The sequence below is a fragment of the Triticum aestivum genome, chromosome 4A (genome assembly GCF_018294505.1).
Source record: "Triticum aestivum cultivar Chinese Spring chromosome 4A, IWGSC CS RefSeq v2.1, whole genome shotgun sequence".
In the NCBI taxonomy this organism is placed as follows: domain Eukaryota; kingdom Viridiplantae; phylum Streptophyta; class Magnoliopsida; order Poales; family Poaceae; genus Triticum; species Triticum aestivum.
In genome coordinates, this window is record NC_057803.1 from 56450753 (window position 1) to 56474989 (window position 24237).

At 46.6% G+C, this 24237-nt stretch overlaps 2 protein-coding genes across 7 annotated transcripts; both read right to left on the reverse strand.

Annotated features, from left to right (window-relative positions):
* Window positions 1-12547: 12547 nt before the first annotated feature.
* Window positions 12548-16637, reverse strand: LOC123085105 (uncharacterized). Its single transcript, XM_044506690.1, has 3 exons — window positions 16176-16637; window positions 15989-16054; window positions 12548-13077 (listed from the first exon to the last, which is right to left on the reverse strand). Exons 1-3 carry the CDS (start codon window positions 16557-16559, stop codon window positions 12922-12924), a joined length of 606 nt encoding a protein of 201 aa, XP_044362625.1. The 5' UTR covers window positions 16560-16637; the 3' UTR covers window positions 12548-12921.
* Window positions 16638-17070: 433 nt separating this feature from the next.
* Window positions 17071-22541, reverse strand: LOC123085103 (transcription factor BEE 3). 6 transcript variants are annotated; one of them, XM_044506688.1, is made up of 10 exons: window positions 21411-22541; window positions 18981-19152; window positions 18764-18867; window positions 18527-18673; window positions 18379-18444; window positions 18190-18261; window positions 18036-18098; window positions 17716-17916; window positions 17417-17507; window positions 17071-17326 (listed from the first exon to the last, which is right to left on the reverse strand). In XM_044506688.1, the coding sequence occupies exons 2-10, from the start codon at window positions 19150-19152 to the stop codon at window positions 17307-17309; spliced, it is 936 nt and encodes a 311-aa protein (XP_044362623.1). In that variant the 5' UTR covers window positions 21411-22541; the 3' UTR covers window positions 17071-17306. The 6 variants fall into 6 exon arrangements, with proteins under 6 accessions (XP_044362623.1, XP_044362619.1, XP_044362624.1 ...); XM_044506684.1 differs by having other exon boundaries at window positions 18527-18676; window positions 21411-22531; XM_044506689.1 differs by having other exon boundaries at window positions 18190-18258; window positions 21411-22529.
* Between the last annotated feature and the right edge of the window lie 1696 nt (window positions 22542-24237).

A 24237-nucleotide genomic window follows, 5' to 3' on the forward strand; every position in this document is an offset into this window, starting at 1 on the left:
ACTATCTGCCAGGCAGCCGTTGTCTACCACCGCCTCAAATAATGAATGTAAGCATGTTAATTGGCGATTTTGAAAGGTCATGTTACTTCCGGCAACCACATCTCCATTGTTTTTTCTGGTCTGGCCACGGCGTAGATCCGTCCATGCTGTACCATTTCCTCTCGAGTATTATATTTTGCCAGGCAAAGCCAAGGCCATGTTTCACAGTAAGCGCTAACAGAACAACAAAGACAAAGAAGAATCTCTTCTTTGGAACCTAGCCAGACCTAAAGATCTGTATTTGACAGCAAGGTACTAACAAAACAATAAAGATCAAAATATATCTTCTTTGGAATTTAGCTAGAATTGAGGCTCCTCCACAACAAGAAACAAATCAAAGAAGAATATCTTCTTTGGAACCTAGACAGACCTGAACATCTCTCTTTGACAACAAGGTAACAAAAAACAATAAAGACAAAAAAATTCTGCATGTGTGGTCTTGCTAGACCTGAGGATCGTCCACAAGAAGAAACTAAAAATCCTACAAGGCTAACAAATGGCATTAATAAGAGCACAAGCAAGCAGAGGCCTGGAGGACTGAGAATAGAAGAAGAAAAGAGATACTTGCAGCAGGTAGCAACTAACACAGTATGCATTTGAACAAAACAGGCACATAGCAACATAGAAGTAAGGGGATACCTGTTGGAAATATGCCCTAGAGGAAATAATAAAATGGTTATTATTATATTTCTTTGTTCATGATAATTGTCTATTGTTCATGCTATAATTGTGTTATCCTGAAATTGTAATACATGTGTGAATACATAGACCACAACACGTCCCTAGTGAGCCTCTAGTTGACTAGCTCGTTAATCAAAAGATAGTCATGGTTTCCTGACCATGGACATTGGATATCATTGATAACGGGATCACATCATTAGGAGAATGATGTGATGGACAAGACCCAATCCTAAGCATAGCTCAAAGATCGTGTAGTTCGTTTGCTGTAGCTTTTCCGAATGTCAAGTATCATTTCCTTAGACCATGAGATTGTGCAACTCCCGGATACCGTAGGGGTGCCTTGGGTGTGCCAAACGTCACAACATAACTGGGTGACTATAAAGGTACACTACAGGTATCTCCAAAAGTGTCTGTTGGGTTGGCACGAATCGAGACTGGGATTTGTCACTCCGTATGACGGAGAGGTATCTCTGGGCCCACTCGGTAATGCATCATAATAATGAGCTCAATGTGACCAAGTGGTTGATCATGGGATCATGCATTACGACATGAGTAAAGTGACTTGCCGGTAACGAGATTGAACGAGGTATTGGGATACCGACGATCGAGTCTCGGGCAAGTAACGTACCGATTGACAAAGGGAATTGTATATGGATTGATTGAATCCTTGACATTGTGGTTCATCCGATGAGATCATCGAGGAGAATGTGGGAGCCAACATGGGTATCTAGATCCCGCTGTTGGTTATTGGCCGGAGAGTCGTCTCGGTCATGTCTGCATGTCTCCCGAACCCGTAGGGTCTACACACTTAAGGTTCGGTGACGCTAGGGTTGTAGAGATATTAGTATGCAGTAACCTGAAAGTTGTTCGGAGTCCCAGATGAGATCCCGGACGTCACGGGGAGTTCCGGAATGGTCCAGAGGTAAAGATTTATATATAGGAAGTCCAATTTTGGCCATCGGGAAGGTTTCGGGGTCGCCGGTATTGTACCGGGACCACCGGAAGGGTCACGAGGGTCAACCGGGTGGGGCCACCTATCCCGGAGGGCCCCATGGGCTGAATTGGGAGGGGAACCAGCCCCTGGTGGGCTGGTGCGCCCCCTCTTGGGCCTCCCCTGCGCCTAGGGTTGGGAAACCCTAAGGGTGGGGGCGCCCCCCACTTGGCTTGGGGGGGAAGCCACCCCTTGGCCGCCGCCCCCCCCCTTGGAGATCCATCTCCTAGGGCCGGCGCCCCCCAAGGCCCCTATATAAAGAGGGGGGAGGGAGGGCAGCCGCACCCTTGCTCTTGGCGCCTCCCTCTCCCTCCGTAACACCTCTCCTCCCCGCTTGCGCTTGGCGAAGCCCTGCCGGGATCCTGCTGCATCCACCACCACGCCGTTGTGTTGCTGGATCTTCATTAACCTCTCCTTCCCCCTTGCTGGATCAAGAAGGAGGAGACGTCTTCCCAACCGTACGTGTGTTGAACGCGGAGGTGTTGTCCGTTCGGCACTTGGTCATCGGTGATTTGGATCATGTCGAGTACGACTCCATCAACCCCGTTATCTTGAACGCTTCCACGCGTGATCTACAAGGGTATGTAGATGCACTCCTCTCTCCCTCGTTGCTAGATGACTCCATAGATTGATCTTGGTGATGCGTAGAAAATTTTAAAAATTCTGCTACGTTCCCCAACAGTGACATCATGAGCTAGGTCTATGCGTAGTTTCTATGCACGAGTAGAACACAAAGCAGTTGTGGGCGTCAATATTGTCAATTTGCTTGCCGTTACTAGTATTATCTTGATTCGGCGGCATCGTGGGATGAAGCGGCCCGGACCGACCTTACACGTACGCTTACGTGAGACTGGTTCCATCGATTGACATGCACTAGTTGCATAAGGTGGCTGGAGGGTGTCTGTCTCTCCCACTTTAGTCGGATCAGATTCGATGAACAGGTTCCTTATGAAGGGTAAATAGAAATTGGCAATTCACATTGTGGTTTTGGCGTAGGTAAGAAACGTTCTTGCTAGAAACCTTTAGCAGCCACGTAAAAACTTGCAACAACAATTAGAGGACGTCTAACTTGTTTTTGCAGCAAGTGTTTTGTGATGTGATATGGCCAAAGGATGTGATGAATGATATATGTGATGTATGAGATGATCATGTTCTTGTAATAGGAATCACGACTTTCATGTCGATGAGTATGACAACTGGCAGGAGCCATAGGAGTTGTCTTTATTTATTTATGACCTGCGTGTCAAAATAAACGTCATGTAATTACTTTACTTTATTTCTAAAGCGTTAGCCATAGTAGTAGAAGTAATAGATGACGGGACAACTTCAAGAAGACACGATGGTGGAGATCATGGTGTCATGCCGGTGACAATGATGATCATGGAGCCCCGAAGATGGAGATCAAAAGGAGCAAATGATATTGGCCATATCATGTCACTATTTGATTGCATGTGATGTTTATCATGTTTTACATCTTGTTTGCTTAGAACAACGGTAGCTTAAATAAGATGATCCCTCGTAATAATTTCAAGAAAGTGTCCCCCCTAACTGTGCACCGTTGCGAAGGTTCGTTGTTTCGAAGCACCACGTGATGATCGGGTGTGATAGATTCTAATGTTCGAATACAACGGGTGTAAGCCAGATTTACACACGCAATACACTTAGGTTGACTTGACGAGCCTAGCATGTACAGACATGGCCTCGGAACACAGAAGACCGAAAGGTCGAGCATGAGTCGTATAGAAGATACGATCAACATGAAGATGTTCACCGATGTTGACTAGTCCATCTCACGTGATGATCGGACACGGCCTAGTTGACTCGGATCATGTTTCACTTAGATGACTAGAGGGATATCTATCTGAGTGGGAGTTCATTGATTAATTTGATTAGATGAACTTAATTATCATGAACTTAGTCTAAAATCTTTACAATATGTCTTGTAGATCAAATGGCCCACGTTGTCCTCAACTTCAACGCGTTCCTAGAGAAAACCAAGCTGAAAGATGATGGCAGCAACTATACGGACTGGGTCCGGAACCTGAGGATCATCCTCATAGCTGCCAAGAAAGATTATGTCCTAGAAGCACCGCTAGGTGACGCACCTGTCCCAGAGAACCAAGACGTTATGAACGCTTGGCAGTCACGTGCTGATGATTACTCCCTCGTTCAGTGCGGCATGCTTTACAGCTTATAACCGGGGCTCCAAAAGCATTTTGAGAGATACGGAGCATATGAGATGTTCGAAGAGCTGAAAATGGTTTTTCAAGCTCATGCCCGGGTCGAGAGATATGAAGTCTTCGACAAGTTCTTCAGCTGTAAGATGGAGGAAAATAGTTCTGTCAGTGAGCACATACTCAAAATGTCTGGGTTGCATAACCGCTTGACTTAGTTGGGAGTTAATCTCCCGGATGACGCGGTCATTAACAGAATCCTTCAGTCGCTTCCATCGAGCTACAAGAGCTTTGTGATGAACTTCAATATGCAGGGGATGGAAAAGACCATTCCTGAGGTATATTCAATGCTGAAATCAGCAGAGGTGGAAATCAAAAAGGAACATCAAGTGTTGATGGTGAATAAAACCACTAAGTTCAAGAAAGGCAAGGGTAAGAATAATTTCAAGAAGGAGGACAAGGGAGTTGCCGCGCCCGGTAAGCAAGCTGCCGGGAAGAAGCCAAAGAATGGACCCAAGCCTGAGACTGAGTGTTTTTATTGCAAGGGAAGTGGTCACTGGAAGCGGAACTACCCCAAATACTTAGCAAACAAGAAGGCCAGCAACACTAAAGGTATATGTGATATACATGTAATTGATGTGTACCTTACCAGTACTCGTAGTAGCTCCTGGGTATTTGATACCGTTGCGGTTGTTCACATTTGCAACTCAAAGTAGGAGCTGTGGAATAAACGGAGACTGGCGAAGGACGAGGTGACGATGCGCGTCGAGAATGGTTCCAAGGTCGATGTGATCGCCGTCGGCACGCTGCCTCTACATTTACCTACGGGATTAGTTTTAAACCTCAATAATTGTTATTTAGTGACAGCTTTGAGTATGAACATTGTATCAGGATCTCGTTTAATTCGAGATGGCTACTCATTTAAATCCGAGAATAATGGTTGTTCTATTTATATGAGAGATATGTTTTATGATCATGCTCCGCTGGTGAATGGTTTATTCTTAATGAATCTCGAGCGTAATGTTACACATATTCATAGTGTGAATACCAAAAGATGTAAGGTTGATAATGATAGTCCCACATACTTATGGCACTGTCGCCTTGGTCACATAGGTGTCAAACGCATGAAGAAGCTCCATGCAGATGGACTTTTGGAGTCTCTTGATTACGAATCATTTGACACGTGCGAACCATGCCTCATGGGTAAAATGACCAAGACTTCGTTCTCAGGAACAATGGAGCGAGCAACCAACTTATTGGAAATCATACATACTGATGTGTGCGGTCCAATGAGTGTTGAGGCTTGCGGTGGCTATCGTTATGTTCTCACCCTCACTGATGACTTGAGTAGATATGGGTATGTCTACTTAATGAAACACAAGTCTGAGACCTTTGAAAAGTTCAAGGAATTTCAGAGCGAGGTTAAGAATCAACATGACAGGAAAATCAAGTTCTTGCGATCAGATCGTGGGGGAGAATACTTGAGTCACGAATTTGGCACACACTTAAGAAAATGTGGAATAGTTTCACAACTCACGCCGCCTGGAACACCTCAGCATAATGGTGTGTCCGAACGTCGTAATCGCACTCTATTGGATATGGTGCGATCTATGATGTCTCTTGCCGATTTACCGTTGTCATTTTGGGGCTATGCTTTAGAGACTGCCGCATTCACTTTAAATAGGGCTCCGTCGAAATCTGTTGAGATGACACCGTATGAATTATGGTTTTGGAAGAAACCTAAGCTGTCATTTCTAAAAGTTGGGGGATGCGATGCTTATGTCAAGAAACTTCAACCTGAAAAGCTCGAACCCAAATCGGAAAAATGCATCTTCATAGGATACCCTAAAGAAACTATTGGGTATACCTTCTACCTCAGATCCGAAGGCAAGATCTTTGTTGCCAAGAATGGGTCCTTTCTAGAGGAAGAGTTTCTCTCGAAAGAAATAAGTGGGAGGAAAGAAGAACTTGATGAAGTATTACCTCTTGAACCGGTAAGTGGCGCAGCTCAAGAAAATGTTCCTGAGGTGCCTGCACCGACTAGAGAGGAAGTTAATGATGATGATCATGAAACTTTAGATCAAGTTGCTACTGAACTTGGTAGGTCCATGAGGACACGTTCCGCACCAGAGTGGTACGACAACCCTGTCTTGGAAATCATGCTGTTAGACAATGATGAACCTTCGAACTATGAAGAAGCGATGGCGGGCCTGGATTCCGACAAATGGCTAGAAGCCATGAAATCCGAGATAGGATCCATGTATGAAAATGAAGTATGGACTTTGACTGACTTGCCCGATGATCGGCGAGCCATAGAAAATAAATGGATCTTTAAGAAGAAGACAGACGCGGATGGTAATGTGACCATCTATAAAGCTCGGCTTGTCGCTAAGGGTTATCGACAAGTTCAAGGGGTTGACTACGATGAGACTTTCTCACCCGTAGCGAAGCTGAAGTCCGTCCGAATCATGTTAGCAATTGCCGCATTCTATGATTATGAGATATGGCAAATGAACGTCAAAACGGCATTCCTTAATGGTTTCCTTAAGGAAGAATTGTATATGATGCAGCCGGAAGGTTTTGTCGATCCTGAGAATGTTGACAAGGTGTGCAAGCTCCAACGCTCGATTTATGGGCTGGTGCAAGCATCTCGGAGTTGGAACATTCTTTTTGATGAGATGATCAAAGCGTTTGGGTTTACGCAGACTTATGGAGAAGCCTACATTTACAAGAAAGTGAGTGGGAGCTCTGTAGCATTTCTCATATTGTATGTGGATGACATACTGTTGATGGGAAATGATATAGAATTCTTGGAAAGCATAAAGGCCTACTTGAACAAGTGTTTTTCAATGAAGGATCTTGGAGAAGCTGCTTATATATTAGGCATCAAGATCTATAGAGATAGATCGAGACGCCTCATTGGTCTTTCACAGAGTACGTACCTTGACAAGATATTGAAGAAGTTCAAAATGGATCAGTCAAAGAAGGGGTTCTTGCCTGTATTGCAAGGTACGAGATTGAGCACGGCTCAATGCCCGACCACGACAGAAGATAGAGAAAAGATGAGTGTCGTCCCCTATGCCTCGGCCATAGGGTCTATCATGTATGATATGCTGTGTACCAGACCTGATGTAAACCTTGCTGTAAGTTTGGAAGGAAGGTACCAAAGTAATCCCGGCATGGAACACTGGACAACGGTCAAGAATATCCTGAAGTACCTGAAGAGGACTAAGGATATGTTTCTCGTTTAGGGAGGTGACGAAGAGCTCGTCGTAAAGGGTTACGTCGATGCTAGCTTCGACACGGATCTGGATGACTCTAAGTCACAAACCGGATACATGTATATTTTGAATGGTGGGGCAGTAAGCTGGTGCAGTTGCAAGCAGAGCATTGTGGCGGGATCTACATGTGAAGCGGAGTACATGGCAGCCTCGGAGGCAGCACAAGAAGCAGTCTGGGTGAAGGAGTTCATTACCGACCTAGGAGTCATACCCAATGTGTCGGGCCCGATGACTCTCTTCTGTGACAACACTGGAGCTATTGCCCTTGCCAAGGAGCCCAGGTTTCACAGGAACACCAGGCATATCAAGCGTCGCTTCAACTCCATTCGTGAAAGTGTTCAAAATGGAGACATAGAGATTTGTAAAGTACATACGGACCTGAATGTGGCAGATCCGTTGACTAAACCTCTCCCTAGAGCAAAACATGATCAACACCAGAACTGCATGGGTGTTCGATTCATCACAATGTAACTAGAATATTGACTCTAGGGCAAGTGGGAGACTGTTGGAAATATGCCCTAGAGGCAATAATAAAATGGTTATTATTATATTTCTTTGTTCATGATAATTGTCTATTGTTCATGCTATAATTGTGTTATCCGGAAATCATAATATATGTGTGAATACATAGACCACAACACGTCCCTAGTGAGCCTCTAGTTGACTAGCTCGTTGATCAAAAGATAGTCATGGTTTCCTGACTATGGACATTGGATGTCATTGATAACGGGATCACATCATTAGGAGAATGATGTGATGGACAAGACCCAATCCTAAGCATAGCTCAAAGATCGTGTAGTTCGTTTGCTGTAGCTTTTCCGAATGTCAAGTATCATTTCCTTAGACCATGAGATTGTGCAACTCCCGGATACCGTAGGAGTGCCTTGGATGTGCCAAACGTCACAACGTAACTGGGTGACTATAAAGGTACACTACAGGTATCTCCAAAAGTGTCTGTTGGGTTGGCACGAATCGAGACTGGGATTTGTCACTCCGTATGACGGAGAGGTATCTCTGGTCCCACTCGGTAATGCATCATCATAATGAGCTCAATGTGACCAAGTGGTTGATCATGGGATCATGCATTACGGCATGAGTAAAGTGACTTGCCGGTAACGAGATTGAACGAGGTATTGAGATACCGACGATCGAGTCTCGGGCAAGTAACGTACCGATTGACAAAGGGAATTGTATATGGAATGATTGAATCCTCGACATTGTGGTTCATCCGATGAGATCATCGAGGAGCATGTGGGAGCCAACATGGGTATCCAGATCCCGCTGTTGGTTATTGACCGGAGAGTCATCTCGGTCATGTCTGCATGTCTCCCGAACCCGTAGGGTCTACACACTTAAGGTTCGGTGACGCTAGGGTTGTAGAGATATTAGTATGCAGTAACCCTAAAGTTGTTCGGAGTCCCGGATGAGATCCCGGACATCACGAGGAGTTCCGAAATGGTCCGGAGGTAAAGCTTTATATATAGGAAGTCCAGTTTTGGCCATCGGGAAGGTTTCGGGGTCGCCGGTATTGTACCGAGACCACCGGAAGGGTCTCGGGGGTCAACCGGGTGGGGCCACCTATCCCGGAGGGCCCCATGGGCTGAATTGGGAGGGGAACCAGCCCCTGGTGGGTTGGTGCGCCCCCCCTTGGGCCTCCCCTACGCCTAGGGTTGGGAAACCCTAGGGATGGGGGCACCCCCCACTTGGCTTGGGGGGGGGGGGGGGAAGCCACCCCTTGGCCGCCCCCCCCCTTGGAGATCCATCTCCTAGGGCCGGCGCCCCCCAGGGCCCCTATATAAAGAGGGGGGAGGGAGGGCAGCCGCACCCTTGCTCTTGGCGCCTCCCTCTCCCTCCGTAACACCTCTCCTCCCCGCTTGCGCTTGGCGAAGCCCTGCCGGGATCCTGCTGCATCCACCACCACGCCGTCGTGCTGCTGGATCTTCATCAACCTCTCCTCCCCCCTTACTGGATCAAGAAGAATGAGACGTCTTCCCAACCGTACGTGTGTTGCACGCGGAGGTGCTGTCCGTTCGGCACTTGGTCATCCGTGACTTGGATCACATCGAGTACGACTCCATCAACCCCGTTATCTTGAACGCTTCCGCGCGCGATCTACAAGGGTATGTAGATGCACTCCTCTCTCCCTCGTTGCTAGATGACTCCATAGATTGATCTTGGTGATGCGTAGAAAATTTTAAAAATTCTGCTACGTTCCCCAACAATACCTGCAGGCCGCACTTTACATGATGCAGGGATAGGCAGATCTTCGATTCCAGGGAAGAGTGTTCACCACCAGAGAGAGGCATATATATGAGCCCTTCTTCTTCTTCCTCCCCGCAGCTGTAGAGGACTGCAACTCTGCCCTTGGGGTTCTGCCCCCCTGTAAATGAACAGATAGACACATTTGATCGAATCTCGACTGGATTAATAGGTAAATCTGAGAGAGAGACAGTGGAAGCGGGGGAAGTGGAAAGGGCGTTCACCGTGATCTTCTCACTGTGGCTCGGGAGGCGACTCAGCTTGGGTCGTCTTCTTCCCAGAGATGCACGAAGATGAGGAGGCCGAAGCGAGCTGGTGGCGGCCGGATTTGGCGGGGAAGCACTGAGTGGGCGCCTCGCATCAGGTCGCCTCCCTCGCCTTCTCATGCAAGCGGCGACCGCGGGTCGTTCATTGGTCCCCCCACTGATGAGCTCGTCGGAGTTGTGCGTCACCCCCACCATCGTCGACAGTGGGACTCATCTGCTCGACGTCCTTCACCCCTCGAAGCGAGAGGCGTCCAGGTGGTGAAGCACGGGAGGGCGGGCTCAGCAGGACGGGAAGTGCGAGAGAAGATGGGGCGGCGGCGGCATGAGAGAGGCAACAGGGGAACGAGCGTGGGAGAGGAGGAGAGGGTCGTGGCTGCTCGCGCTCGCGCTCTCCTGGTGTTGCGCTGCGGAGCATCGAGAGGGCGGGGGAGCAGGAGACGAGGCGACGACGCGAGGGCGAGCGGAGGCGACGACGCGAGGGCGAGCGGAGGCGACGACGTGAGGGTGAGCGCAGGCGGCGGCGTGGGGAGCAGCTAGGCGGCGACGCGCGAGATGCGGGAGTGAGGCGGCTAGGGTTATCTCCATGGGGAGCCGGCATTTTATAGCCCCATATGCGAAATAACGAAAACGCCCTCGACGGGTCGTCGGAATGACGCGCGGTGGCACGAACGGGACGAAACTATTCATTGCTACAGGGTCACCTCTTCGATCCGACGGCCGAGGTCCTCCCAGGGCTCGATCCGATGGCTCAGATTGCATCAAGCAAAACGATCCAACGGCCAGGAATCCCAAATGGCTGAGGAGCCGGGAGGATGACTGTCATCCTTATTTCTCGATATTAGTACTGCTGGTGCTAAGTTCGTGTCCACCCCTACGCCCAGTACCGTACCGGTGTAGTACCGCGCCTAGCGACTAGCAGTACCCAAAAGAGAAAATACAGCTTCAATCATCTGTCGACGAAACAGTAGAAGTACTCGCTCATAACCAGTGGTGATCGCCAGTGCTAAGCTTATTTTTTCTTCCGAACGATTTGCTCCAGCGTGTTAACTGCCAGCAGCTTGGGAATCATACGAGCGGCCCACCGAGATCGGGTCACGCGGAAATCGTTGTTCCGGCTCAGATTCGGCGTAAATGCGACCCAACGGTGTGATGCAATGTTTGTCGCCGGATCAGCCAACCGATCAAAGATTAAGCATCGGTCAACAGCAACAAGATATGGCTGGTAGAGAAAGGTGTACTACGTGCAACACGAGGCATCCAAGCCAAAAATATTTGGATCAAAACACGACACCTCCACTCCACCAATGGCCGTGCCGCGAGTCGTGTGGCGCAGCAGCGCTCCAGGCTTTCTGCCTCGTGGACGGACGCGCGCCTCCCACATTTCCGGGACGGCTGGGCACGTCGCTCTTGCTCATGGGTCCGGAGAAGATCGGGGCGGCCTGCGGGGCGCCGTCGGATGCGCATCTGACGGTCAGGCGTGGGTCGCCAGGGATTCGCCATGAATACGCCGATGGCGACGGGTAACTGGCTGACGGGGTAGCTAGCATGGTTGTGACAAAGGTCCCTGCTAAGCAATACTGTATTTGGATCACTTGTACCGTTGTACGAGTGGTCGGCAGTAGCTAGTCGGCACGCGTGATAATAATGACAAAAGGTGTCAAACTGGCTAGATACTTCGAAATGACCGAGAACTAGGACAGGGCCGAAATGCTACTGTCTTCGCCTAACTCGCCTTTCTCAGAATAGGGATCCACGGTTCCGTCTGTTGGCGTGGCTGAAACGAACAAAAGCGAGACCATTCAAATCGATTGATGACGTATCCACCAATAATATTAAAGGTTTGGTTTTGGCGAGCCAACCTATGACCTGTGGTTGGATGGTTATAGGAACTAATGGGGTGTTTGTTTCCAGGAACTTTTTAATGTAGGAACTAGAAAAAGTCCATCTTAGAGATTTTTTTATCAAATGGGAGGGACTTTTTAGGGACTAAACTAAACATTTAGGACTAAATGAATGCCCCTCCATGCACTCATTGCCCCGCCACCTTATGGTGTTGTTTGGCTGTTATTTTTCTATATACTAGGGGCAACATGGTCATTTAATAACCTTTAGGAAGGGACTAGAAACTTTTTAGTCTTTGAAAACAAACAGGAAAGGACTTTTTTAAGACTAGGGACTTTTTCGTTGGGACTAAAAAAAGTCCTAGGACTAGAGAACCAAACACCACCTATGATTAGAGGGACTATGGGTTCAAATCCTGGTACTCGCATTTATTCCTGAATTTATTTCAAGATTTCCGACGATGCGCATTCAGTGGGAGGAGACGTTTCCGTCGACGACGAGGTACCTATGGTGACTTCATAAATCACAAGATGATATGCCGGCTCAGTCTTTCGGAGCCCCTCATAGGGGTAGGATGTGCGTGTGTGCGTTCGTAGGGATGAATGTATGCGTGTGTATATGAGCGCTTGTGTCTGCACTGATGTTTAAAAAAAAAGGTTTGGTGTAATACTACACCTCAGTGCCCCTGACCTGAGTGACGACTACTGTTTTGACGATATCATTTTGGATTTCCGCTGTCTCTGGCCTTCTTCCTGTTTGGAAGTAACAGACCAAATGCTAGCGAGAGCCAAAGGAGGAATCTCAAACTCAAAGCATCAGATCAGGCGAGAGTAGCAAACAAAGAATCTAGACGAACGGCCAAAAGCAGCAAGAGTGCAAGACTGAGACAGACTGTTGGAGATCAAAAGACAGTTGCCCGGCAAGATTTTGAAATCCACTGCAGAAGCAAGACTACTACTCTGTCAAGCTAGTTCATGCCTTCATGGCATCACAGGAGAAAATACTAGCTTTGGATATTCAGGACCACTCCATCTATCAAAATGAAACAGAATTACACTGTACTGAGTACTGACCATAGGTATTTCGCACCATTTTCATACTACAACAAATACGAGTCTTTCAACATCGGCTCAGCCAGTATGGGGCCAGGCCAGATATAAAACCCAATCAGTCGCCGGTAACATTTTTCACCATCATGTTGAAGAGAACCACTTATTTGTATAGACTACAGGGGGGTTCCTTCGATTCTCCAGCAGCAATTTATATAGCAACAACAAACATCAGCATTTTGTGCACAGCTGGGAGCATCCATGCTATCTCAACAGTGGCCCTGGATTATTCATGGGCCCTTTGAATCAGAGTATGTTGCCAGCAAGGAAAGCAAACGATCAACCAGCAGGCTGTACTCTGCTCCACCGGTTGTCGTCATCCTTGAGCTGTTGAATATAGCTGTATCGGTTTTCTCTGATGTAAGTTACTCCAGACCATATCCCTCGAACAAGAAGGATGCTTATAAACACCATGCTTCCAAATGTGCAGACCACCTGTAGACAAATTGAGTTACTAATGCTTCCAAGTTACTGAAAGAAAGGACTAGAAAATGAGTTTGCCACAAGCATCAATGCAACATAATGCAAGGCATGTTATTCTCAAAGAACTTATTCTGCGATTTCAGACAAATTGTAATTCATGATGCTGATGAATCTCAACTATGGACTTTGTCGTGTCTCCCAGAAATGCAAACTCTGGGAATTAAAGCTTTGAGAGGTACTACAATGGCAAGTACATTACGTGGAACCATTTAGCTTGCCCGATAAATGCAGTGAGCGGGTAGCCGGGTACCTTCCAAAGCTGAATAATATAACCTTGATTAATATCTCGAAAACAAATGCCCACATGCCAATGAATGCAACTGGTGATTTTTCATGCCTCTGTTTTAGGCAGCTGTAACCCTAATTGGTGTATTGATTGCACGAACCAACTACCAGCGTGACATCAATTCCTTGGCTAGCAGGTAACCACAAATATGACATAAAATGTATGAATTTATGATGGCAGCCTAACTGCTATCCAGAACTTTAATTCTGGGGTACGTGTTGATTCTACAGCCATATTTCTGATTCTGGTTGATTCTCTGTCACCAGTCACTACAAACACAGGCTGGAACTAGCTTACATGAAATACAACCGGTCATGCAGCACTTCAAAATGTTATTGATGTTCATGTCCATATAGTGTGAGGACTCTGCTAACCCTGATGGGGAGAGATGCATTTTCGCAGGCTCAACCAACACCCTGGAGGGTTATCTTGGAGTACTGTTTCCCATCCAACAAAATTCCAGTAAATAGAAATACAAAGTAGAATCCATCCCAGACGTTAAGGGTGTCATAATGAAGTATTGGACATCTTGCAAAATAAAAGGCTGAATTGCAGAAACAGGAAAGACTGGTTCAAAATCCATGTCCATGGACCATACATAGAATAGACAAGCTAAGAAAGTGACAGTATCATTACACGAGATGAATGGTGTAAGCCATGAGGTCATCTTCATGTCTTGGTGGGTACAGTTTAACTGTGCAAGTGCCAAAGATACTTAACTATTTGCATGCCAGGAAAGTTTCCTGCTGGCGACTCAGTAGAATCCTCATAGGGTGGTCACTGAATTGGACTGTGTGTATGTGGTACAGACCATGAACTTAAAGGTTGATGATCCCTGTAAGCTTGGCGTTTTAATCCAGGAAGGAAAAGAGCCGCCGCAGCAAATCAGTTACGGGGGAAGTAGAGATGAAAAGAAACAGAACAGGGTTCTTCATTAACTAGCTCAACATGCTTAGCTTAAAAAGGTTCTCACTTTTCCATCACAATAAATTAATCTACCCACAGAAATAAGGTTGCAACTTTTAACTGCTGCAGAATTTTCCAAAAAATTAATTGCAATTTGCAAGCCCATCTACTAGTCAATTTGTGTGACAGAGACCCCTCTGATTTAATTCTGTTGAGTTAACCCACAACTACCTGTAGCAGTCAGTTTAACTGTGCCCGTCACGTCACTAGTAGAAAATAGAATGGGCCTAACAAGGGAATTACTGTGTAACATGAAATAAGCAAAACAGTGCTAGAAAAAAATGGGCTAGAGGGGTTAGATTGCACAAACCAAATAATAGACAGGCTTAAATAAAGAACTTTGAGGTAGAAAATGTTGGCTGCACAGAATCGAACAGTACAGATACATAAGCTGCAACTTTACATTTTCTATCGCAAACTGAGAGTGGTGGATCTGTACCATCTACCACAGGGTTACTGATCTGACACGTAACAGCATTAAACCAGCATAGATAGCTTTGGTGGCTAAAAAGAAATCAACAGTGGGGAATTTGAAGGGCCATTTACCAATAAGCAAAACACCACGTCTTGCACAAATGTTTTGGCCTCATTTCACCAGTCTATTATATGCACAGCAGTAACATCCTGCCTCTGGCATCCTATGATCCAACCTGATGCCCTGATGGCCTGAATAATGCACCTTCCCTGAGTGATTGATGCTTCTCCTTGGGCTAATCCTACTTAATTTTGGGGGCTCTATGTTCTATTTGTACTAAGATCTGGAGCTCTCTCACTTGTAAACTCTCCAAGTGAGGAATGCACTCATATATATTCTTGTACTGGACCTATTTTCTAAAAGCAAACGATGCTGATAACAAGGAAGTCACTATGTCTTGGTGTGACTAACTATCTGTGCGGTCTTACACATCTATTGAAACGTTCAGTTTTGAGCGATTGCCTGAAAGAAAACCAGGGCAACCCCCTCACCATTTTTAGAAAACATCCATCAACTCAACAAAGTGACGACCTCACGTATATCGGGCTAATTAATTGGCATATAGCTCCAACCATATGGAGTCAGCAACAATAACAACCACCCATTTTGCTGCCCATCAAATTAGCTAACTATGCCAAAATTTCAGAAACCAAGGTTCCTATACATGTTAAGCATTTTCTAAGCAGACAAGTAAAGACTACTCAATAATTCTTGCTCGCTGCTTAAGAAAACGGTAGCCAAACCAGTACGTATTTGTTCTCCGAACCAACATGCCCTCTAGAAACAGAAATAAATCAGACAAGGAGCACAACGCTTTGTTCATACATATCAAGAGCAACACATGAGCACTGAATCGGCATTTCATCAAGTACTTCCCAAGCAGACAAGTAAAGACTGCCCCATCAATAAGCACTGGCTGTCTTCCTCAGCTCTCACTGCCTAAGCAAATAGCAACAAAGAGTACCTATCTGTTCCCCGCACGAACACGCCTTTTCGGAGCACAAACTAGTGACTATCCCTTGATCATACAGCATCACAACCATTTGTTGCGCATAGAAACACTAAATCAGAAATAGTAATTGCCCACAATTTTGAAACAGGGCATCAAACAGCTTATATGTGAAGGAATTCCTCACCTCAAGAAGCCCCTTGAGGATCCACAAGAAGGTGAGAACCAGCACGCCATTGACCGAGAACTTCACCTGCACGCGCATAAACACGGGAACACACCAGATCACGCACAAATCCGGCGGAGATCTCCATGCCGCTGATCCCGAACAAGCATGATAAACTCAGGCTGATAAAGCAAGCAGCGAAACGGACCAGCTCAGCGGGGACGGAGGGCGGCAGCACGGACCTGGCGGCGCGGCGCGCGCGGCGGGAGGCCTTCCTGAACACCGAGTGCAGGAACCGGGCCAGGAGGTCCAGGCTGCGGTCGTCGTCGTCCGCGTCCTCCTCCTCGTCCCCATCTTCCTCCCTCCCGTCCCAGTAGGAGGCGGCTCCTGACAGGTCGCCGACCCAGGGGCGCGCGTCTGGGACGACGACGACGGCGTCGGGATGGCGGCGGCGGGCGGCGCGGAGGAGACGGGTCGGAGGCGGGGCGCGGAGGTGCCGATTGAAGGGGGGCGGGGAGGGCTTGAGGTGGCGATGGTGCCCGGAGGCTGGGCCAGGGAGGAGAGGGGGGAGGTGGCAGGTGATGGTCGCCATGGGAGGAGGCTGCTGGTGCTCAGCCTTCCAAGGGAAGCTGGTGGTTTGCCCCCTTTTCCCTTTTTCCTTTTCGTTTTTTCACATTAAATTTGGGTTTTTACTGTTTATAAACGATTGCGTGTTTCAAAAACTTTACGCCATTGGGAACATTTGGAACTAGTGACACTGTTAATTGGGAAATTTAGCACCCATTTTATCCCTATATGTTACTGGTACTACTTGGCTAAGATTTCTGTTTGGAGCTGCTCTATCCTTCCAAAATCAGTTCCACGGTTAATTGGAAGTCTCCAAAATCAGTTCCACGGTTAATTGAAAGTTTCATTGTAGATGATGTCAAAGAAAAACCACACGAATGATCATGACCAGAATGACCACGAAGAACTTACGATTATAGTTGTATTCTTTCTAAAATACACGCAGTCATTCTATTTTAACAAGAACCTTTGTTTAGGTCGGCTCTCTCGCTATATCCACCGGGACATCGAAAAAATCAGTAATATGCACAAACTTGTGTAGATCAACTCATGAAACCCAATCATTATTACCACTAATAATTTCAGTCCAGGCAGAGATGGCACATCACAGCGGACCACAAGCTTTTCATCCGTCTGCTTAGTCAAACTGTACAAAAGTCACACACACGCACACTTAGAGAATCGTCCTCTCAACGACAGCAGTTAAACTCGCTAAAGCCCGAGGAGATCTGTGCAGCCTCTGCACATGGTTAACCGTCAGCTTGCTGGCTAGCTACTCCACCTTCATCGACTCTGCAACACACACAAAAAAAGATTCATCAGACGACTCGACAGTCAACACAGCCGCAGAAGAAACGCAACGGAGAGAAGCGCGAGACCTACCGGAGTTCTCTAAGCTACTGGCGCCGACGACGTCCGACGGGAAGGCAGCCGGACCAACATTGCCAAGTTCCTCGTCCCAAACGATGCTCCTCTGTCAGTGAGACAACAATATTAATCTCTCATCTAGAAATCTACTCCCTTCGTTCCTAAATATAAGTCTTTTTAGAGATTTCAATACGAAATACAGATAGATGGATATAGACATATTTTAGAATGTAGATTTATTCATTTTATTCCGTATGTAGTCTGCACTGGAGGGAGTAGGATGTTTTGATCGAGGGAGTTGGATGCAGACAGACCTGGGGAAAAGCAGACAGCTGCTGAGCCGCTCTCGCCATATGAACATTTGCCGGGTTTGGGATGATGATCCCGTTCCCGTATAGTTCAGGACGCGAGAGGCCCGGCTGCGACGCCCTGTACATATTGCTGTTAGGATGAACGCTGCCCAATCGCTGGCCGTATCCCGGAAACGCGGAGCGGGCGTCCTGCGGGCAAAGGATCTGCACGGCGGAGGCGAGCAACCGGAGGCAAAATGGTCAGTCTGCGAGGAATGTTATGTTTTTATAACAGTATAAACATATGTGAGTTCTTTGTTGTTCAGAGTCTCCATTGGCCTTACGTCTTGGAGGTCGAGATCGCAGTTCAGCTCGGGGCTGACCGCCGAGAGCTTCATCGAGAGGAACTGCAGAAACCAAAACGGGCAACACTAGGAGCTTCAGCCATTGTTGGCCAAGAGTGAGTGATCTTTGAGGAATCTGTTTCGGTGTGCTTACCTCGACCTGCCGCTGCAGGGACTGCACATAGTTTATGATCTCGTCGAGCATCATGGCCTTGCCTGTAATCTTCTTTGTCACAGGCAGCCGCATCGGTTAGAGTGAGTAAACCCATAAACATTTTATAATGAGCAAATCTATGAAACTTTTGCTGAAGAGTAAATTTTCAGTTGCTGATGATGTTGATACCTTGTTGCAGCCTGGGACGAGGTCTTGTAGATGCTTCATCCTCTCGTTGATCTTCTCCCTCCGAAACTGCATTTCAGACGGACAAGCTATTACAAGCAAGAAAATTGCAGCCCTTTCAATTATGTTACTGGAGAGATTGGTCACTCACCCTTTCTGCAAGGCTGTGGTTGTTGGTCGCCTGGCCGCGCTTCGCCCGGATATGCACGTAGTCCTCTCTGTTGCTAGCAGCATCACCTTCCTTCTCGCCAGCGCCCTCCATGCTGACCTCTCTCTGAGACATGCCACCGGTTTCCTCCTGCTGTGTGATATGTAAACGATGAGATGCAGCCCAAAATGATGAAACTACTAAGAACAGGGAAGGGAAGAATTTCTATAACTTCATTACTTGTGAATGCATCGTCGAACTGCCCTCGCCGGAGCCCTTCCTTTTACCGCCTTTCAAACCCTTCTCCATGCTCATGTTTCTACTCAGCTCAGTACCACTACCACCTGGAGATAATTGCAACATGGAAATGCCAGTAGTAAGAAGAGAGAACTTTCACAGATGAATGAACAAGAACCTTGTTCTGCTTCAACAGGAGAGGCGAGGAGAAGAAAAATACCAGCAGTAGGATTGTAGAACTGAACTCCATCTTGCATCCCTGCATTGTGCATAGGAAAAAGGACGTGCTCGTCGAAATCCATGGCATGGTCGAGCAAAGCAAGCGGGTTGGCTCCGGCCGCGAAGCTCCGCTCGCCGTTGCTTCCAGCAGCAGAGCAGGGAGGGGAATACATCTGCCAAGAAAAACAATGATCACTCACATGATCTCGACCATGTTGCCAACAACATCCCACAAATACATTTATGCAAGGAACAAACAAAGCCATTAACCAAACCTTGTGCTTGATACCTGATGATCTCAGTGTGATGCTGCAACCATTCTAAGGAATGCCCAGCCTTCTAAATTGCCAGGTTTGGCAAGCGGTGAAGGGGGCTTTACTTAAAGGGTGGAAAATGCGGAGGAGCAGATCGGGGCGGAGCGAGCTGGCAGTCAATATCTTGCAAGGCTCAACAAGGAACAACTAACCCCTGCAGCCTTACATAAAGATTGTCCTCCAAAGTGAAAAAGTTAAGCGAGCCTAATGCAACGGACAGACGCAAGGGCAAAGACGGAAGCCGCACACACAGTACAGGGAATAGAATTGTCGGTACCGCGCGCTAACAACCGTGTACCAGCTGGATCACGTCCGCGGATCAGAATATATAAAGAGCTCTGAATTCAGCGGATCAGCTGGAGATTTTACAGTTGGTGGTGCCGCGGAAATCAAGACCGGCCCGAGGATCGGATGCCACTGTCATCCACGTACTGCATGGGCCAGCTCGGAATGAGGTTAATGACTAATCAATGGATGAGCCAGATCTATACATGCTTAAACCCTACCGGAAACTGAACCTCTGCCCCCCACCTTCACCAGGATTTCTGAGAACCCTGTACATGTTTTCAGTTTATGGGCCTTCTTTCTTTTGCAGGAAGTTTAGTTTATGGAGCTGTCAGCTCTTTGGAATATATATATAACTCCACTGGGAGAGCTATGATAGTACTACTTTTTTAACACAAATGAAATCATGTTACTCCGCCCCGGTACAAACATGAGTCACATTATTATATGTGCAGTCATTGTTTTAAAACTTTGATCACTGGTATGCGCAAAAGTATTGGATTATGCATATTCAAAAATAATATCCTTGCATTTGCCTCGCAAAATACTTTTAAAGTTATATGCGCAGTCACTTGCAACATGGTTTTAGTTCAAATTTGAACCTAGACGATGCCACTTATTTTAGATTGGAGGGAGTATCTTTTTACTATATTTTAGGCATATTGCAAGTGAAAAGCTAGCAAACATCGTGCACTGGAGACCGGGAAAAGTCAAGTGCGCCATAGATTCAAGAATTGCCTCACCACTTGGTGGCATTACGGAGATGCCCACGCTGATTCAAGTCTTCTTTCCTTCCATCACAATCTGCACTGGTCTATACATAAATCAAGTGTTTCTACATGAAAACTCCGGAAGTGCCTTCGTTGGGGTGGATGCAAACTACGCGGCTATGCGAGTGTATGAATAACACTGAAAAAACTAGCTACCACTGAATCAGATAAACACAACAGGAAAGGGAGCAACATCTCCTGCGTGTTCTGGAAAAGAAATGCAAACCATGGAAGAAATTTAGGGTCCGTGATCGAGGGCAAAAAAGCCAGAAACTTAGCCGGTTGTTACTAGTGGAGAAGGGGAGGGTTCCTCATCGCCATACAGCGAGTACTGAGCACTGCCCCTCCCACCGTCCAAATTTGACGCCAGAACAATGAATGAATACGAAGAGAGATGCTGAATTTGCACAAGCTGCAGGAGCCTTGAGACTCAGCTGTGAGCTGTCGTCGGTGCAGAACAGCGTTAAGAGCGGCAATCCAAATTGAGAAGCCAAAATCAGCTAAGATGCACGGACAAGGGCCCGGAGGCGTTAAAAGTTCCACCCTTTGATTGAGCGTGTAGATCGAGGGGGATATCATGAGTCAAAAACGCCAGGATGAAACCCCGAAATCGTCCAGGGAGAAAGCTGATGCCACTTATTACTAGGCTAATAATGCTCTTGTACTGCAATTTCTCGAGAGAGGTAAACAAATGCCCATGATACTGTTGAAACACGCAGAGGACACTCATGGGAGGAGGAAGAAGATGCAAGCAGCTCACTGTCCCCGAAGAAAATATTCGACCAAAGTGTAGTGTTGGAGAACACATGTATAGTTGGCACTCATGGAAGGTGGGAAAATATGGAAGCAGCTCACTCTCCTCCCAAGAAAATATCCTACTAAAATGTACTGCTGGTATATAAAAGCTGAAATGCAATACAATTATGCAAAACCACTTGCCAGCAGAGAGGGTTTTTTTTTTTGAAACAGAGGGAAAAGATTTGCCTCAAAACTACTTGCCAGCAGAGAGGATGTCACAGTAGCATATGTAGAGCATCAATGGAGTTGAGTAGATGTTGTTACCAGCAAGGAGGCGAGAGCTGCCGCTGCTTCCCCTGCTCCTCCACCAGCGCTGCCTGCAGTCACCCTCACAGTCTCACCAGCCTATGGCATAATGAACAGTGTTCACCATGCAGTAGTAGTGGCGGCGTGCGGACATGTGGAGGGAAGATAATAAAAGGGGAGAAGGGCGCCACCACGAACTGTTTCTTCCACCGGCTTCACACACAGCGCCCTTGTTTTATGATGACGCCCCGCTGCAGTACAAGCAATAGTGGAAGTACTTCCCGTCTCTGTACAGGACTAGTTGCATACCCTGCCCCAACAAGCACTAGCTGCTGTGCTGTACAATGCAACAATGGTGGCAAGATGGGAGCACCGGCAAAGCTGAAAGGGGGCGGTGTCCATGTACGTGGATGTAGCTAGCGGTTCAGTTCACTTGAAGTCGTCTTGGAATCAATCAATGTTGGTGCTGGTGTGCATTTGCGGCCACCTCTCTACTCTACTGCTGCTGTTGTTTGAGTTGTTGGGCGGCAGCGGGTGCGGGTGTGGGGAGGGAAGCTGGGCTGGACGTGGAATAATACAGTCAAAAAGTTGAAGGCCTGCGGGTGCAGGGCAGGGCAGGGCAGGGCAGAGCATCCTGGCAGGGGCGTGTGTTGGCAGAGAATTGGATTCTTGTTCTCACTCTCTGGAATCCTGTAGAGGCCCGCTGTCGCTTGTGCGGCACACATCCGGCTTTCCTGCTACTCTTGTTCCCAAGATAACTGAAGATGGATACGGAAAACTAGTCGGGCACAGGCGATGTATTGGGGCAACCTGAATGTGTAGCCAAACACAAACGAAGAACATGACAACACTCGAGGTTTCATGTCAGGTTCAGCAACGCATTCGTAAGAATTAAAGGGTTAAATTAATATTTAGCACTGGCACAAATTTAACTAGCTTTTCCACGTAAGGAAACAAGACTGACAAAATTCTTTTGTTTGTAGTGAGTGATAAATTTCTGATTCCCACCCACACAAATGCTATGCATATGACAGACTTTTTTTGAGACAAAAAAGGAGGCTGATACTACCGCACTGAGCCAATACCGAGCCTCTGCATGACATGATACACATAGCCAAGATCTCCTGGCAGTAAAACACCGCAATGCTTTGGCCCAGCTGGTTTTGTAAACTATTTCCCATGCCCTCCCTCCCCCCACATTCTTTTCAGTGCACCAAACCACAAGCAAAGAGCAGAAAGACGAGGCCTTTCTCGGGCACCGGGACTGATCCGTACGGCTGCCATTTGAGTACTGCGACCAGCAACGGTGGCTCACAGCCCCGGTGCCCAAAGGTGTAGGAGTAGTAAATCTCATGACAGATATCACATGGTTTAAAAACGTTACCATCAAGATGAACCGGGCCAATCGTCAACAGGACATGTGTGGGCAAAGCCGGGAAGATGCACGCCTGCACCGGAAAGGTTATCCTTTCTTCCCCCTGTGGTCAATGAAAAGCTCGCTTAGAAAATTAGGGCAATCTTTGGTCCCTGCAATGCAGGAGGAGCAGCACGGCAGCTCCGTGGTTCACTCGACCCATCATAGGCCGCGGGAAAAGAACATGGATTACTGAGATGCTTTACAGGTCTAAGCAAATGATGATGGGCACACAGCATCAGAGTCTCATAGTTTCATTGACCAGCTTTCGACTAGGAGTGGAGCTCAGAAAATACCTCCAAAATTCAGACAAATGGATACTCTGCAGAGTAAGCTTATGGATAGCAAGAATAAATCTGCACTCTGCAGCTTCAAAGTGGAGGTTTTCACCCTGTAACACCATCAATCAAGAGGAAAAAACCCTCTTGCTGATCATATCATCACCGAGAGGCCTCTATGCATATTCTCCTCCATATATCATCCTCAAGAATTAAAACTCTAATATGCCTTGCATCTGTAGTATACCTGATTAGCTGGCTCATTTGGAAGCATTTTACCAGAAGCAGTTCAAGGAAATGGTATGATAGCTCACTCTAGTCCTAACTATTAAGCCCCAGCATTCTAAAATACTGCAGGTGATAGAATCATGCAGAAAGGCATCACAGAACCAAACATTACATGAACCTTAACAAAGACAATTGAAGACCAGTAAGAAAGACAACTGAAGACCAGTAAGATAAAAAAAAACAGCACCCGCAAAAAAAAGATAAAAAAAACAGGTTATATATTTTATATAAAAAGGCAGCTAGAAAAGTGATACAATTACAATAAACTGGTTGATCATATTAACAAATAATATGTTGAATGAGTAGCAACTTCTCAGTTGTAGTGAACAACCTCTGAAAGCCATGATATTAGATACACTTGGTGATATAAACAAAAACCAAAGCTAAAAGACAACCTGCAGTACATTTAGTGATCAGTGTTGAAATTTTCATCTGTTTATTTTGAGCTAAAGGCCTATATATATATTCTCCTCTACATATCATCCTCCAGAAATTAAACTGCTCGACTATGTGTGTTGCATCTGTAGTATAGCTGATTAGTGCATTTGGAAGCATTTTACCAGAAGCAATTCACAGAAATTGTATCATAGCGAACTTCACTCATATATTAAGCTCTAACTTTCTAAAATCACTCAGTGATAGAATCATGCAGAAGGGCATCATGGAACCAAATATTACAGGTACTCAGTGATAGAATCATGCAGAAGACCACTTCATTAGATGAAAAAACAGGTCATATATTCTATAAAAAGAAATACAAAGTTATGGTAACTATAGTTCACTGGAAAACAAGGCAGCTCGATATAAGTAATACAACTACAATCAACTGGTTGATCATACTATATGTGCAATGACTAGCAATTTC